The 16,941-nt window shown below is 55.7% G+C and overlaps 1 protein-coding gene across 1 annotated transcript in view; it reads right to left on the bottom strand.

The window, feature by feature from the left end:
• Window positions 1-301: 301 nt before the first annotated feature.
• The window catches only part of LOC140397071 (solute carrier family 23 member 2-like), a 69,307-nt gene continuing 52,667 nt past the window's right edge, over window positions 302-16,941 (bottom strand). The window contains 5 exon segments of the mRNA XM_072486104.1: window positions 302-661; window positions 1,693-1,788; window positions 5,667-5,804; window positions 14,795-14,924; window positions 16,874-16,941. The exon segment at window positions 16,874-16,941 is cut by the window's right edge and continues 38 nt beyond it. Coding sequence (XP_072342205.1) covers window positions 432-661; window positions 1,693-1,788; window positions 5,667-5,804; window positions 14,795-14,924; window positions 16,874-16,941 — 662 coding nt within the window. The 3' untranslated portion in view covers window positions 302-431.

Below are 16,941 nucleotides of genomic sequence, written 5' to 3' on the forward strand. Positions count from 1 at the left end.
CCCACTCTTGCCTGTGTGGTAGGTTATGTAGTATCCTGACTGGGGCAGAGAGTGGAAATGTGGCACTGCTTTGGCAATATTGATGACGGTGAGTGACGAGGTTCCGTCAACCTGCACCAAAGGATGGTATTCTCCCGCACACGCTTCGAAATTGACCATTCAGGCTCGGCCCCAGTCCCAGCCCAAACACAAAGACAGTTTGGTTTTCCACATCTGTTTTTTTTTTGGGACGGGGGGGTGCAGCGGTGGAGGGGTGGGGGGTGGGGGGGTTGGAAACGAGGAAACAATGACGCACCCCCCCTCCCTCCACCCCCCCCCACCCCCAAAACCAGCAAACCCCATTCCCCCCCTACCCGGGGCCGAGGGCACAAACTGAACAGTGGAATGAAATCCTAAAACTAGAGGGGGAACAAAGCTGGCTTGGCTGCATGCTATACCGCAGCCTCGGCACCCTCGTCCCGCCTGCGAACGCCGCTCGACTCCTGGCCCCTGCCCCAGGCGTATCCCGTGAACGTCGGGCTGATCGGCAGGTAGCTGAAAAGTTTGTGTTTTCTCAAGTATTTCATGCCAAACGGCAAGTTGTAAGTGTCTTTGCTGTCCACGGATCGCGCCCCGGGGACTCCGGCCTTCCACTTGCGAAGACCCCTCTCTTCGATGGTCCCTGTCGTGAATGAAAAAAAAGGAGAGAGGTGGAAGGCCGTCTCTTACCTCCAGTCAAAGACAAAATGAATACACAATGCCTTTCACCAACTCGCATCACCCCAAAGCCCGTCTCACAGTCAGTGCTGTGGAGTCGGCATCACAACGCAGGAGACGCAACAGCCCAGGGCCGCACGGTGGAGCAGTGGGTTAGCACTGCTGCCTCGCGGCGCCGAGGTCCCAGGTTCGATCCCGGCTCTGGGTCACTGTCCGTGTGGAGTTTGCACATTCTCCCCGTGTCTGCGTGGGTCTCACCCCCACAACCCAAAGATGTGCTGGGCAGGTGGATTGGCCACACTAAATTCCCCCTTCATTGGAAAGAAATAATTGGGTACTCTAAATTTATTTTTTTTTAAAACAAGGCGACGCGCCAGCCTGTTTTGTGCACAGGGAGATCCCAGGGACAGCAATCGATCCCGATTGTGCACAATGTTCAGGGGTGGGTCCAGGTCCGGTCTCCTCAGGGGCTGATGGCAATTACCTGGGGCCCACAGATTTCGCGGGATTGGCTAGAAGTGGACACGAGGGAAAAACATTTTACCCCAGAGGGCGATGGGTGCCTGGAATTCACTGTCTCCAGTTGGTGGGTGAGCCTGAAAAAGACTCAGCCCGTTCCGAACAGTGCTGGGGTCTGCGTCCCAATTGCTGTGACCTGCAGACTGGGTGCTGGGAAATGGGATTAGAATAAGTGGCTGGTTTTGTTTAATAAATCTTTGCCGGTGGAGGGAGGCTGATGTGAATGGTCTCTTCCGGCACCAGAACATCCCTCTGGTGGCTGTTTCAGCAATGTTGACAGGGGGTAACACCAGGTTCTTTCAGCTGGTTCCTGATGGGACAGTCCACCGTCGCTGACAGACGGCGGGGCAGGAGTCCCCGCAATGCGACAGGGCTTCAGGAAGGGGTTGCCAGTCAGCGGGCCGGCGTTACAGTATATCGGAGCAGGCCGGGTCAGCAGCATGGGCAGCCGAACATCATCTGGACCTGGAGACTTACCTGGGATAGTGTTGTCCAGTAGAAAGGCGACACAGCCCCCAACAAACATGGCTGTTGTCAGCAGAACATTCAGCACTTGATCAACCTCGGCGATGCCTGTCGAATGAACACAAGGTGGAGTGAATGGAGAGACTCGCCCGCCACATGTGCAAGAGACATCCACGTCAACAGAAATGGGTTCCACCACCACAGACCTTCAACGCTTCTGCAAAGCCCTCCGGCCCATCTGATTGAGCACATTTACAGTGCGTCAATCATTAGCAGTTAAATTCAGGCAACTTGAAGAGGTCTTGGTTACTGATGGCCCAGCAAAGTCGACAGGTTGGGTGGATTCGCCACGCTAAAATTGCCCCTTAGCGTCCAAAGATGTGCAGGCTAGGTGGGGTGAGGGAGGCAGGGCGAGGGGAGTGGGCATGGAGAGTGTGCTCTTTACGAGGGTCGGAGTCTCGCTACACTGTTGGGATCCGGTTAAAATCACTATGTGTCACTGCTTGTTTCACATCTGCAAGCTGCTGTCTGGGCTTTGTCACTTGGCTGAAACGCTCCCTCACCGTCAGCCTTGCCAGTGATGATGTGAAGAAGCTTCTATATTTGTGCAGTCGATATAAACAAGATACATTCACTGAACTGGACTAGTCACCATGGCAGGTCAGAGGCTGGGAATCCTACTACGAGTAACTCACCTCCTGACCCCCCAAAGCCTGTCCACCATCTACAAGGCACAAGTCAGGAGTGTGAGGGAATACTCTCCACTCGCCTGGATGAGCGCAGCTCCAACAATATTCAAGAAGCTCAACATCATCCAGGACAAAGCAGCCCCGCTTGATTGCTCCCCCTTCCACAGATATTCACTCCCTCCACTACCAATGCACAATGTCATCTACAAGATAACTCACAAAGGCCCCTGAAGCAGCACCTTCCAAGCCCACGACCACTGCCATCTAGAAGGACAAGAGCAGCAGATACCTGGGAACCCCACCACCTGGAGGTTGCCCTCCAAGTCACTCACCATCCCGACTTGGAAATATATCGGCCGTTCCTTCACTGTTGCTGGGGCAAAATCCTGGAACTCGCTCCCTGACAGCACAGTAGATGGATCTACACCACAAGGACTGCAGCGGTTCAAGAAGGCAGCTCATCACCACCTTCTGATGGGCAATGAGGGATGGGCAATAAATGCCGGCCTAGCCCAGCGACACCCACATCCCATACATTAATTCTTAAAAAATCAGTGAGACGTGTAAAAACAATAATAGAGTCACCCGACAGGTGTTCAAGGTAGCAGTGGGGGAGCATCTTAGAGACAGCGACCACAACACATTTTAAATTTGTCATGGAGAAGGAAAAAGATGGTTTGCCAAATAGGGTTTTGGATTGGGGAGGGAAGGCTGATTTTATTAAAATAAGGCAGAATCTGGCCAAAGTAGACTAGGAACAGCTACTTCTGGGTAAATCTACAGCAGAACAGTGGGTGGGGGAGGGGGGGGGTTCAAAATGGAATTGGCGAGAGTACAGGCCCAACATGCTCCCTTCAGGGTGAAATGTCGGAGCAACAAGTCTCGGGAATCCTGGATGTCTGGGAATATTCAGGACTGGATGAAAAGGAAAAGAGAGGCTTTCAACAGGTACAAAGGGAGCAAATCTACAGAGGCCCTCATGGAGTATAGAAAGTGCGGGGGGGGGGGGGGGGGGGGGGGGGGGGGGGGGGAAGACACAGAACAACAATTTGGATAGCAAAGAGGGGACATGAGGAAGCACTGGCGGGTAAGGTTATGGAAAATTCTATCAGCGAGGATAACCAGGGACAGAGTCGGGATCACGGGAGCAATCTGAACATGGAGCAGACGGACATTGGTCGGGTGTTGAATGAGTCCTGCACACCTGTCTTGACTTTGTAAGAGGAGGGTGTGGGTACAGAATTCAGACAGAGGGACTGTGAGGTTATTGAGCAGTTTGGCACAGGGAGTGAGGAGGTACTCGAGGTTTTGCTGGGCTTAAAAATGGGCAAACCCCCAGGACTGGATGCGTGGTGTCCCAGGCTGATGTGAGAGGCAGAGGAGGAAATTACAGGGGCTCTGACCCAGATTTTTAATTCCTCTCTGGCCACAGGGGAAGTGCCAGAGGACTGGAGGACAACTAAGAAGGGTGGTCGAGAGAAACCAGGGGAGGACAGACCAGTGAGTCTCACGTCTGTGATCGGGAATCTATTGGGGAAAGTTCTGAAGGACAGACTACTTGGGAGAGGCAAGGTTTGATCAGGGACAGTCAGTGTGGCTTCAGAGGGAGGGCATGCCCAATAAATTTGATTGAATTTTTGAGGTAACCAGGTGTACGGATGGAGGTAGTGAAGTTGATGTAGTTTATATGGATTTCAGCAAAGACTTGGACAAGGTTCCACATGGGAGACTGATAAAGAAGGCTAAGAGCACATGGGATCTGGGGTAATGTGGCAAATTGGATCCAAAACTGAGACAGAGGTGGGAGGAAGATGTTTGTGTGACTGGAGGCCGGTGTCCAGTGGTGTCAGACAGGAATTGGAAGGTTATGTTGGAGCTGCACGGGACTTTTGGTGAGGCCACAGCTGGAGTACTGTGTTCAGTTCTGATCGCCGCATCACAGGAAGGATGTGATTGCACTGGAGGGGGTGCAGAGGAGATGCCCCAGTGATGGAGCATTTTAGCTGTGAAGAGAGGCTGGATAAGCTCGGGTTGTTTTCTTGGAGCAGGGTAGGCTGAGAGGGGACCAGATTGAGGTGGATAAGATTATGAGGGGCATGGACAAGGTGGATAGTGAGCAGCTCTTCCCCTGAGTTGAAGGGTCAATAACGAAGGGGCATCATTTTACGGTGAGGGGCAGGAGGATTAGAGGGGATGAGAGGGAAAGAAATTTCACCTCGAGGGTGATGGGAATTTGGAATGAACTGCCTGGGAGGGTAGTAGAGGAAGGGAACCTCACAATCTTCAAAAAGGGCTTGCACGCGCACTTGTAATGTCAGAGCATTCAAGGCGATATAAGGGCTGGGCAATGGGATGAGGGGAGATCAGTTGGTTCAAAATGTTTTTGTTGGATTTTCACACAGTCTGTTTGACAATTGGTTTTCTATTCACATATTTCTAGCTCGAACGTTACGGGTGTTGTACCCGGGAGTAGTGTTTTCCAGAATGCAATCAGGATTCAGTTCTGGTTTGGACAGAAAAAGCACTAAAAGAGAAAGATGGATGTTCCAGGAAGGCAAGGGGATTTAACAAGAGTGTTACTGACAAAGAGGAAGAAAGTTATTTGGTCGAGTATGAGCAGACGGGATCCGGCATGCAGATTTCCAGCTGCCTGCTTCCTCCCTCTTGGTGCCTTGTTATTTTATTCAGCTCGCCCTCCTCTGCTTTGTGGCCTGCTGTTGGCCCTGGCTTGTTCCTATCCCTTGCCCCTAGGCCCTGTGCTCCTCGGATTTATCCCCTTGCGTCCCGCGGTCTTCTTGTGTGTTTTACCCCCGGCCCCCTCCTTCGCTGCTCTCCCTCCCCCCCTCTCTTCATTGCGCCAACCACGAATCGTCTGCTTCCACCCCGCCCCGCAGCAGGTCCTGGGACAACTTGGTGAATGGCTTCCACAACTTGCGGATTGCCCCTTCCAACCGTGGGTTTCTTCCCACATTCCCAAGGTATGCAGGTGAAGTGGATTTGCTGTGACAAATTGCCCCTTCGTGTCCAGGGATGAGTAGGTTAGGTGGGGTTAGGGTAGGCGAGTGGGCCTAGGTAGGGAGCTCTTTCAGAGGGTCGGAGCAGACTCGATGGGCTGAATGGCCTCTTTTTGCACTGTAGGGATTCTCGGATTCTATGACTTGATGCATCAACCTTGTTTGACGAGGAAGTGTATCTCTGGGGACTCCTCAAAGGCACTCGTCTGTACCGACTTGTTCAATCCATTGGCAGCACGCCTCAGCTTGACTCCAACCCGCAGAACAGTGTGCACAAACTTACCCGTTACGAGGGGATTCTGTTTCAGGTAACTCGGTAACATCAGTCCAAAGAAGATAGAAAATCCCAGGACAAAGAGGTTCCGAGATGAATTGAGGTCAACAAACTGAAGGTTCGACAATCCAACGGCTGTAATCATGCCTACACGAAAAAGACATATCCATCAGAAAAACCCTCGACAGAAATGTCCCTCCTACAGTGCAGCGGTCCCTCAGTACTGGCCCCCTGACAGTGCAGCACTCCCTCAGTACTGGCCCCCTGACAGTGCAGCACTCCCTCAGTACTTGCCCCCTGACAGTGCAGCACTCCCTCAGTACTGACCCTCTGACGGTGCGGCACTCCCTCAGTACTGACCCTCTGACAGTGCGGCACTCCCTCAGTACTGACCCTCTGACAGTGCAGCAACCCCTCAGTACTGACCCTCTGACAGTGCGGCACTCCCTCAGCACTGACCCTCTGACAGTGCAGCACTCCCTCAGTACTGACCCTCTGTCAGTGCAGCACTCCCTCAGTACTGACCCTCTGACAGTGCAGCAGCCCCTCAGTACTGACCCTCTGACAGTGCGGCACTCCCTCAGTACTGGCCCCCTGACAGTGCAGCACTCCCTCAGTACTGACCCTCTGACAGTGCAGCAACCCCCTCAGTACTGACCCTCTGACAGTGCAGCACTCCCTCAGTACTGACCCTCTGACTGTGCAGCAGCCCCTCAATACTGACTCTCTGACAGTGCGGCGCTCCCTCAGTACTGGCCCCCTGACAGTGCAGCACTCCCTCAGTACTGACACTATGACAGTGCAGCAACCCCTCAGTACTGACCCTCTGACAGTGCAGCACTCCCTCAGTACTGACCCTCTGACAGTGCGGCACTCCCTCAGTACTGACCCTCTGACAGTGCGGCACTCCCTCAGTACTGACCCTCTGACAGTGCGGCACTCCCTCAGTACTGACCCTCTGACAGTGCGGCACTCCCTCAGTACTGAACCTCTGACAGTGCGGCACTCCCTCAGTACTGACCCTCTGACTGTGCAGCAGCCCCTCACTACTGACCCTCTGACAGTGCGGCACTCCCTCAGTACTGACCCTCTGACTGTGCAGCAGCCCCTCAGTACTGACCCTCTGACAGTGCGGCACTCCCTCAGTACTGACCCTCTGACTGTGCAGCAGCCCCTCAGTACTGACCCTCTGACAATGCGGCACTCCCTCAGTACTGACTCTTTTGATAGTACAGCACTCGCTCAGTATTGACTCTCTGACAGTGCAGCACTCCCTCAGTACTGACCCTCTGGACAGTGCGGCACTCCCTCAGTACTGACCCTCTGACAGTGCAGCAACCCCTCAGTACTGACCCTCTGACAGTGCGGCACTCCCTCAGTACTGACCCTCTGACTGTGCAGCAGCCCCTCAGTACTGACCCTCTGACAGTGCGGCACTCCCACAGTACTGACTCTTTTGATAGTACAGCACTCGCTCAGTACTGACCCTCTGACAGTGCAGCACTCCCTCAGTACTGACCCTCTGGACAGTGCAGCACTCCCTCAGTACTGGCCCCCTGACAGTGCAGCACTCCCTCAGTACTTGCCCCCTGACAGTGCAGCACTCCCTCAGTACTGACCCTCTGACGGTGCGGCACTCCCTCAGTACTGACCCTCTGACAGTGCGGCACTCCCTCAGTACTGACCCTCTGACAGTGCAGCAACCCCTCAGTACTGACCCTCTGACAGTGCGGCACTCCCTCAGCACTGACCCTCTGACAGTGCAGCACTCCCTCAGTACTGACCCTCTGTCAGTGCAGCACTCCCTCAGTACTGACCCTCTGACAGTGCAGCAGCCCCTCAGTACTGACCCTCTGACAGTGCGGCACTCCCTCAGTACTGGCCCCCTGACAGTGCAGCACTCCCTCAGTACTGACCCTCTGACAGTGCAGCAACCCCTCAGTACTGACCCTCTGACAGTGCAGCACTCCCTCAGTACTGACCCTCTGACTGTGCAGCAGCCCCTCAATACTGACTCTCTGACAGTGCGGCGCTCCCTCAGTACTGGCCCCCTGACAGTGCAGCACTCCCTCAGTACTGACACTATGACAGTGCAGCAACCCCTCAGTACTGACCCTCTGACAGTGCAGCACTCCCTCAGTACTGACCCTCTGACAGTGCGGCACTCCCTCAGTACTGACCCTCTGACAGTGCGGCACTCCCTCAGTACTGACCCTCTGACAGTGCGGCACTCCCTCAGTACTGACCCTCTGACAGTGCGGCACTCCCTCAGTACTGAACCTCTGACAGTGCGGCACTCCCTCAGTACTGACCCTCTGACTGTGCAGCAGCCCCTCACTACTGACCCTCTGACAGTGCGGCACTCCCTCAGTACTGACCCTCTGACTGTGCAGCAGCCCCTCAGTACTGACCCTCTGACAGTGCGGCACTCCCTCAGTACTGACCCTCTGACTGTGCAGCAGCCCCTCAGTACTGACCCTCTGACAATGCGGCACTCCCTCAGTACTGACTCTTTTGATAGTACAGCACTCGCTCAGTACTGACTCTCTGACAGTGCAGCACTCCCTCAGTACTGACCCTCTGGACAGTGCGGCACTCCCTCAGTACTGACCCTCTGACAGTGCGGCACTACCTGAGTACTGACCCTCTGACAGTGCGGCACTCCCTCAGTACTGACCCTCTGACAGTGCAGCAACCCCTCAGTACTGACCCTCTGACAGTGCGGCACTCCCTCAGTACTGACCCTCTGACTGTGCAGCAGCCCCTCAGTACGGACCCTCTGACTGTGCAGCAGCCCCTCAGTACTGACCCTCTGACAGTGCGGCACTCCCACAGTACTGACTCTTTTGATAGTACAGCACTCGCTCAGTACTGACTCTCTGACAGTGCAGCACTCCCTCAGTACTGACCCTCTGGACAGTGCAGCCTCCCTCAGTACTGACCCTCTGACAGTGTGGCACTCCCTCAGTACTGACCCTCCGAGAGTGCAGCACTCCCTCAGTACTGACCCTCTGACAGTGCGGGGCTCCCTCAGTATTGACCCTCTGACAGTGCGGCACTCCCTCAGTACTGACCCTCTGGACAGTGCAGCCTCTCTCAGTACTGACCCTCTGACAGTGCGGCACTCCCTCAGTACTGACCCTCTGACAGTGCGGCACTACCTCAGTACTGACCCTCTGACAGTGCGGCACTCCCTCAGTACTGACCCTCTGACAGTGCAGCACTCCCTCAGTACTGACCCTCTGACAGTGCGGCTCTCCCTCAGTACTGACCCTCTGACAGTGCAGCACTCCCACAGTACTGTCCCTCTGATAGTGCGGCACTCCCTCAGTACTGACCCTCTGACTGTGCGGCACTCCCTCGGTACTGACTCTCTGACAGTGCAGCACTCCCTCAGTGCTGACCCTCTGACAGTGCAGCAGCCCCTCAGTCCTGACCCTCCGTCAGTGCAGCACTCCCTCAGTACTGACCCTCTGGACAGTGCAGCCTCCCTCAGTACTGACCCTCTGACAGTGCGGCACTCCCTCAGTGCTGACCCTCTGACAGTTCAGCACTCCCTCAGTACTGACCCTCCGAGAGTGCAGCACTCCCTCAGTACTGACCCTCTGACAGTGCGGGGCTCCCTCAGTATTGACCCTCTGACTGTGCGGCACTCCCTCAGTACTGACCCTCTGGACAGTGCAGCCTCTCTCAGTACTGACCCTCTGACAGTGCGGCACTCCCTCAGTACTGACCCTCTGACAGTGCGGCACTCCCTCAGTACTGACCCTCTGACAGTGCGGCACTACCTCAGTACTGACCCTCTGACAGTGCGGCACTCCCTCAGTACTGACCCTCTGACAGTGCAGCACTCCCTCAGTACTGACCCTCTGACAGTGCGGCTCTCCCTCAGTACTGACCCTCTGACAGTGCAGCACTCCCACAGTACTGTCCCTCTGACAGTGCGGCACTCCCTCAGTACTGACCCTATGACAGTGTGGCACTCCCTCAGTACTGACCCTCTGACAGTGCAGCACTCCCACAGTACTGTCCCTCTGACAGTGCGGCACTCCCTCAGTACTGACCCTATGACAGTGTGGCACTCCCTCAGTACTGACCCTCTGACAGTGCGGCTCTCCCTCAGTACTGACCCTCTGACAGTGCGGCACTCCCTCAGTACTGACCCTCTGACAGTGCAGCACTCCCTCAGTACTGACCCTCTGACAATGCGGCTCTCCCTCAGTACTGACCCTCTGACAGTGCGGCACTCCCTCAGTACTGACCCTCTGACAGTGCGGCGTTCCCTCAGTACTGACCCCCTGACAGTGCGGCACTCTCTCAGGACTGACCCTCTGACAGTGCGGCACTCCCTCAGTACTGACCCTCTGACAGTGCAGCAACCCCTCAGTACTGACCCTCTGACAGTGCGGCACTCCCTCAGTACTGACCCTCTGACTGTGCAGCAGCCCCTCAGTACTGACCCTCTGACAGTGCGGCACTCCCTCAGTACTGACCCTCTGACTGTGCAGCAGCCCCTCAGTACTGACCCTCTGACAATGCGGCACTCCCTCAGTACTGACTCTTTTGATAGTACAGCACTCGCTCAGTACTGACACTCTGGACAGTGCGGCACTCCCTCAGTACTGACCCTCTGATAGTGTGGCACTCCCTCAGTACTGACCCTCTGACTGTGCGGCACTCCCTCGGTACTGACTCTCTGACAGTGCAGCACTCCCTCAGTGCTGACCCTCTGACAGTGCAGCAGCCCCTCAGTACTGACCCTCTGACGGTGCAGCACTCCCTCAGTCCTGACCCTCCGTCAGTGCAGCACTCCCTCAGGACTGACCCTCTGACAGTGCGGGGGCTCCCTCAGTACTGACCCTCTGACAGTGCAGCAGCCCCTCAGTACTGACCCTCTGACAGTGCGGCACTCCCTCAGTACTGACCCTCTGACAGTGCGGCACTCCCTCAGTACTGACCCTCTGACAGTGCGGCACTCCCTCAGTCCTGACCCTCTGGACAGTGCAGCCTCCCTCAGTACTGACCCTCTGACAGTGCGGCACTCCCTCAGTGCTGACCCTCTGACAGTGCAGCACTCCCTCAGTACTGACCCTCCGACAGTGCAGCACTCCCTCAGTACTGACCCTCCAACAGTGCAGCACTCCCTCAGTACTGACCCTCTGACAGTGCGGGGCTCCCTCAGTATTGACCCTCTGACAGTGCGGCACTCCCTCAGTACTGACCCTCTGGACAGTGCAGCCTCTCTCAGTACTGACCCTCTGACAGTGCGGCACTCCCTCAGTACTGACCCTCTGGCAGTGCGGCACTCCCTCAGTACTGACCCTCTGACAGTGCAGCACTCCCTCAGTACTGACCCTCCGACAGTGCAGCACTCCCTCAGTACTGACCCTCTGACAGTGCGGCACTCCCTCAGTACTGACCCTCTGACAGTGCGGCACTCCCTCAGTACTGACCCTCTGACAGTGCGGCACTACCTCAGTACTGACCCTCTGACAGTGCGGCACTCCCTCAGTACTGACCCTCTGACAGTGCGGCACTCCCTCAGTACTGACCCTCTGACAGTGCAGCAACCCCTCAGTACTGATCCTCTGTCAGTGCAGCACTCCCTCAGTACTGACCCTCTGACTGTGCAGCAGCCCCTCAGTAGTGACCCTCTGACAGTGCGGCACTCCCTCAGTACTGACTCTTTTGATAGTACAGCACTCGCTCAGTACTGACTCTCTGACAGTGCAGCACTCCCTCAGTACTGACCCTCTGGACAGTGCAGCCTCCCTCAGTACTGACCCTCTGACAGTGCGGCACTCCCTCAGTACTGACCCTCTGACAGTGCGGCACTCCCTCAGTACTGACCCTCTGACAGTGCGGCACTCCCTCAGTCCTGACCCTCCGTCAGTGCAGCACTCCCTCAGTACTGACCCTCCGTCAGTGCAGCACTCCCTCAGTACTGACTCTTTTGATAGTACAGCACTCGCTCAGTACTGACTCTCTGACAGTGCAGCACTCCCTCAGTACTGACCCTCTGGACAGTGCAGCCTCCCTCAGTACTGACCCTCTGACAGTGCGGCACTCCCTCAGTACTGACCCTCTGACAGTGCGGCACTCCCTCAGTACTGACCCTCTGACAGTGCGGCACTCCCTCAGTCCTGACCCTCCGTCAGTGCAGCACTCCCTCAGTACTGACCCTCCGTCAGTGCAGCACTCCTTCAGTACTGACCCTCTGACAGTGCGGGGCTCCCTCAGTACTGACCCTCTGACAGTGCAGCAGCCCTTCAATACTGACCCTCTGACAGTGCGGCACTCCCTCAGTACTGACCCTCTGACAGTGCGGCACTCCCTCAGTACTGACCCTCTGACAGTGCGGCACTACCTCAGTACTGACCCTCTGACAGTGCGGCACTCCCTCAGTACTGACCCTCTGACAGTGCGGCACTCCCTCAGTACTGACCCTCTGACAGTGCAGCAACCCCTCAGTACTGATCCTCTGTCAGTGCAGCACTCCCTCAGTACTGACCCTCTGACTGTGCAGCAGCCCCTCAGTAGTGACCCTCTGACAGTGCGGCACTCCCTCAGTACTGACTCTTTTGATAGTACAGCACTCGCTCAGTACTGACTCTCTGACAGTGCAGCACTCCCTCAGTACTGACCCTCTGGACAGTGCAGCCTCCCTCAGTACTGACCCTCTGACAGTGCGGCACTCCCTCAGTACTGACCCTCTGACAGTGCGGCACTCCCTCAGTACTGACCCTCTGACAGTGCGGCACTCCCTCAGTCCTGACCCTCCGTCAGTGCAGCACTCCCTCAGTACTGACCCTCCGTCAGTGCAGCACTCCCTCAGTACTGACTCTTTTGATAGTACAGCACTCGCTCAGTACTGACTCTCTGACAGTGCAGCACTCCCTCAGTACTGACCCTCTGGACAGTGCAGCCTCCCTCAGTACTGACCCTCTGACAGTGCGGCACTCCCTCAGTACTGACCCTCTGACAGTGCGGCACTCCCTCAGTACTGACCCTCTGACAGTGCGGCACTCCCTCAGTCCTGACCCTCCGTCAGTGCAGCACTCCCTCAGTACTGACCCTCCGTCAGTGCAGCACTCCTTCAGTACTGACCCTCTGACAGTGCGGGGCTCCCTCAGTACTGACCCTCTGACAGTGCAGCAGCCCTTCAATACTGACCCTCTGACAGTGCGGCACTCCCTCAGTACTGACCCTCTGACTGTGCAGCAGCCGCTCAGTACTGACCCTCTGACAGTGCGGCACTCCCTCAGTACTGACCCTCTGACTGTGCAGCAGCCCCTCAGTACTGACCCTCTGACAATGCGGCACTCCCTCAGTACTGACTCTTTTGATAGTACAGCACTCGCTCAGTACTGACTCTCTGACAGTGCAGCCTCCCTCAGTACTGACCCTCTGACAGTGCGGCACTCCCTCAGTACTGACCCTCTGATAGTGCGGCACTCCCTCAGTACTGACCCTCTGACTGTGCGGCACTCCCTCGGTACTGACTCTCTGACAGTGCACCACTCCCTCAGTGCTGACCCTCTGACAGTGCAGCAGCTCCTCAGTACTGACCCTCTGACATGCAGCACTCCCTCAGTCCTGACCCTCCGTCAGTGCAGCACTCCCTCAGTACTGACCCTCTGACAGTGCGGGGCTCCCTCAGTACTGACCCTCTGACAGTGCAGCAGCCCCTCAGTACTGACCCTCTGACAGTGCGGCACTCCCTCAGTACTGACCCCTCTGACAGTGCGGCACTCCCTCAGTACTGACCCTCTGGACAGTGCAGCCTCCCTCAGTACTGACCCTCTGACAGTGCGGCACTCCCTCAGTGCTGACCCTCTGACAGTGCATCACTCCCTCAGTACTGACCCTCCGACAGTGCAGCACTCCCTCAGTACTGACCCTCCGACAGTGCAGCACTCTCTCAGTACTGACCCTCTGACAGTGCGGGGCTCCCTCAGTATTGACCCTCTGACAGTGCGGCACTCCCTCAGTACTGACCCTCTGGACAGTGCAGCCTCTCTCAGTACTGACCCTCTGACAGTGCGGCACTCCCTCAGTACTGACCCTCTGACAGTGCGGCACTCCCTCAGTACTGACCCTCTGACAGTGCGGCACTCCCTCAGTACTAACCCTCGGGGCAGTGCAGCCTCCCTCAGTACTGACCCTCTGACAGTGTGGCACTCCCTCAGTACTGACCCTCTGATAGTGCGGCACTCCCTCAGTACTGACCCTCTGACTGTGCGGCACTCCCTCGGTACTGACTCTCTAACAGTGCAGCACTCCCTCAGTGCTGACCCTCCGTCAGTGCAGCACTCCCTCAGTACTGACCCTCTGACAGTGCGGGGCTCCCTCAGTACTGACCCTCTGACAGTGCAGCAGCCCCTCAGTACTGACCCTCTGACAGTGCGGCACTCCCTCAGTACTGACCCTCTGACAGTGCGGCACTCCCTCAGTACTGATCCTCTGACAGTGCGGCACTCCCTCAGTACTGACCCGCTGACAGTGTGGCACTCCCTCAGTACTGACCGTCTGACAGTGCAGGATTTAATAGGGTTTTGATTGTTCCTTGAACCCAGGTGTACCTGTGGGAAATTGCTCTAAATTTGGTGCTGGCTTGGTTGCTGTTGTCCTGGTTTGAGAGCGGCAGCTGGTTTCTGCTGTCCTAAATGCAGACAAGTATCTAAATATAGATTGTGTCCTGATTACATTTTTGTTCATCATCCAGTGTCTATGATTGTAGACGTAAGTCACTGTCCGAAATCTCGGTCAATTCGCAATCAGTCCTCTGGCCCCAAGTGGAGATTGTTATCTTGTTTCTCAATGTCCTCAATCTCTATCCATTCCTACTCTCCACTGCACTGGGGGTAGAACAGGACACGGCACCTGCTGCCACAATAATACAATCACTACGCAGTCTGTATTATCCTCGACGCAATGACCACATGTCCCTTCCGCCTCACCCGCCCTCTCGGACAAGCTCTGCAACTCTGGGGCTAGATTGCTGTCACATCCACACGGAGTGTTTCGGTCCCATCACAGACAGTGCAGTGACACCCCAAAGCCCCCGAAGACCTACACCTCACCCCCCCCCCCTCCCCCCCACCCCCAACTTCAGAGTCAAAACAATGCCAACCTACCGAATAAAGTGCAAAAGAGTGCCCCGAGGACAGGGTCTGGGAGGGACGCAAAGAGTGCGCTGAATTTTCCAACCATTCCCAACAGAAGCATCATCGCAGCTCCATACTGGATCACCCTCCTGCTCCCGACCTGGAGAAGAAAGGGGGTGGAGGGGAGGGGGGAAAAGCTCCATTAGCCAAGGACGTTCTCTCACCACACAACACGAGACAGTCTGGACCACACATTCAGCCCATCCCGTTCTGTACCCAAGATCAACAGTACATCCAGATCTGGGAGTGTCTGGTTTATGAAGGGTATTGAACACTGGATCAAGAATGAGGAGTGGGAACAAGTTTCATACCTGCACTGAGATCTGGAACTTGACAACACCTCAAAGGCAGGTAGCAGCTAGCCCTTTGCCAGCACCCTTGTGCCTGGAAAAACTTTCAACACGTGTTGCCCATCCCTAATTGCCCTTGAACGGGGTGGCTTGATGAGCCACTTGAGAGGGGCAGCTCAGAGCCACCCGCACTGCTGTTGGGTCTGGAGTCACATGTAGGCCAGGCCGGGTAAGGGCGGGAGATTTCCTTCCCACCCAATGGATGACGGTTGTCGTGGACACCATGACCGCTTTACATTCCAGATTTTATTGGCGGGGTGTAAATTCCACCAGCTGGTGTGGTGGGATTTGAAGCCGTGGCCCTCAGAGCGAGGGCCGATGGATGGCGAAGCCTGCGACATGACCACTCCACCACCAGCTCCCCACCAATGGAGAGTCCTTCACCCAGAAGAGAGACCTGCTCTATCGCCAAGACACAGAGATAGCGAGAGGGCGACTTGAGTGTGACAAAATGGGACAGAACCACTGGACGTATGAATGTTGGGATTACCGGAACCCCCTCATCCATTCCGGGAACAAATAAACCATTGGCCTCTTCCTGGATTGTAGGCGCTGGCACACAGATGGTGCCATGGCTCCCAAGAGCATTAAAGGTCAGCCTCGGATGTTTGTGGCTGGGGGATGGGTCGGGAGGGGCGGATCACTGACAGGCCTTCAGGGCTGTACGTGTTAAACATTGACCCGTGGAAAATTTACCCGATCGATGATGGGTAAACGGGGCAGCAGATTGGCACCTGGCGGAAACATATTATAAGCCATAGAATTTACAGTGCAGAAGGCCATTCAGCCCATCGAGTCTACACCGGCCCTTGGAAAGAGCTTCCGACTTAAGCCCACACCTCCACCCTATCCCCGTAACCCAGTAACCCTATCAAGCCTTTTGGACATTAAGGGGCAATTTAGCGTGGCCAATCCACCCAAGCTGCACGTCAATTCCTGTTTGACTGACGCAACAGGCCTGGTAAAATTCAGCAACAAAGCCAAAGGTGCGGGAGTCACCAATAAAGTCAAAGCAAAATGCCACTATTCGCCAAAGGAAAATGGTTTCGGAACTGAATGACTATTTGTTCAGTGCTACCCAAGAAGAGTGTGAGGCGACGCCAATTCAGCCGAAACCTTTTCCCACATCAGTGTGAACAAGATGAAAGGGGCTAGCACTGCTGCCTCCCATTGCCAGGGACCCGGGTTCGATTCTGACCTCGGGTGTGGAATCTGCGTGGGTCCCCTCCCACAGTCGCAAAGATGTGCAGGTTGGGCCACAGTAAATTGCCCCTTCGGGTACAAAACATTAGGTGGGGTTACAGGGACAGGTCGGGGGCGTGGGCCTAGGTTAGGGTGCTCTTTCCAAGTACTCGATGGGCTGAATGGCCTCCTGCGGCTGCAGATTAGACAAGAACAGGGTGCACCGGTGATCGCACATTACTGAACACAGGACGTGGGAATATTCGGTCCCTCCAGTCTGCCCAATCTGTCCCCCACAACCCTGCGCTCCCATCATGAAGTTAGAGAGCAGAGGTCAGGTTTGGAAATCGGTCACTGAAGCTGTACCAGTGTGGGATCAATGGGGTCCAATTCAAGTACCTAAATTGCTGTCCACAATTGCTGATCACTGACAGCTCCCAGGATACAAACGGGGCTGCTTCAACGCTGCCTTCTGTTCAGGGAGCACAAATCTGCCAGGAAAGCGGTGCGTCCTTACCTTGGTGATTCCCAGCACTCCGATGTTTGGGCTGGAGGACGTTGAACCATTGCCAGTACCAAATAATC

The sequence above is a fragment of the Scyliorhinus torazame genome, chromosome 20, assembly GCF_047496885.1.
Source record: "Scyliorhinus torazame isolate Kashiwa2021f chromosome 20, sScyTor2.1, whole genome shotgun sequence".
Taxonomy (NCBI): domain Eukaryota; kingdom Metazoa; phylum Chordata; class Chondrichthyes; order Carcharhiniformes; family Scyliorhinidae; genus Scyliorhinus; species Scyliorhinus torazame.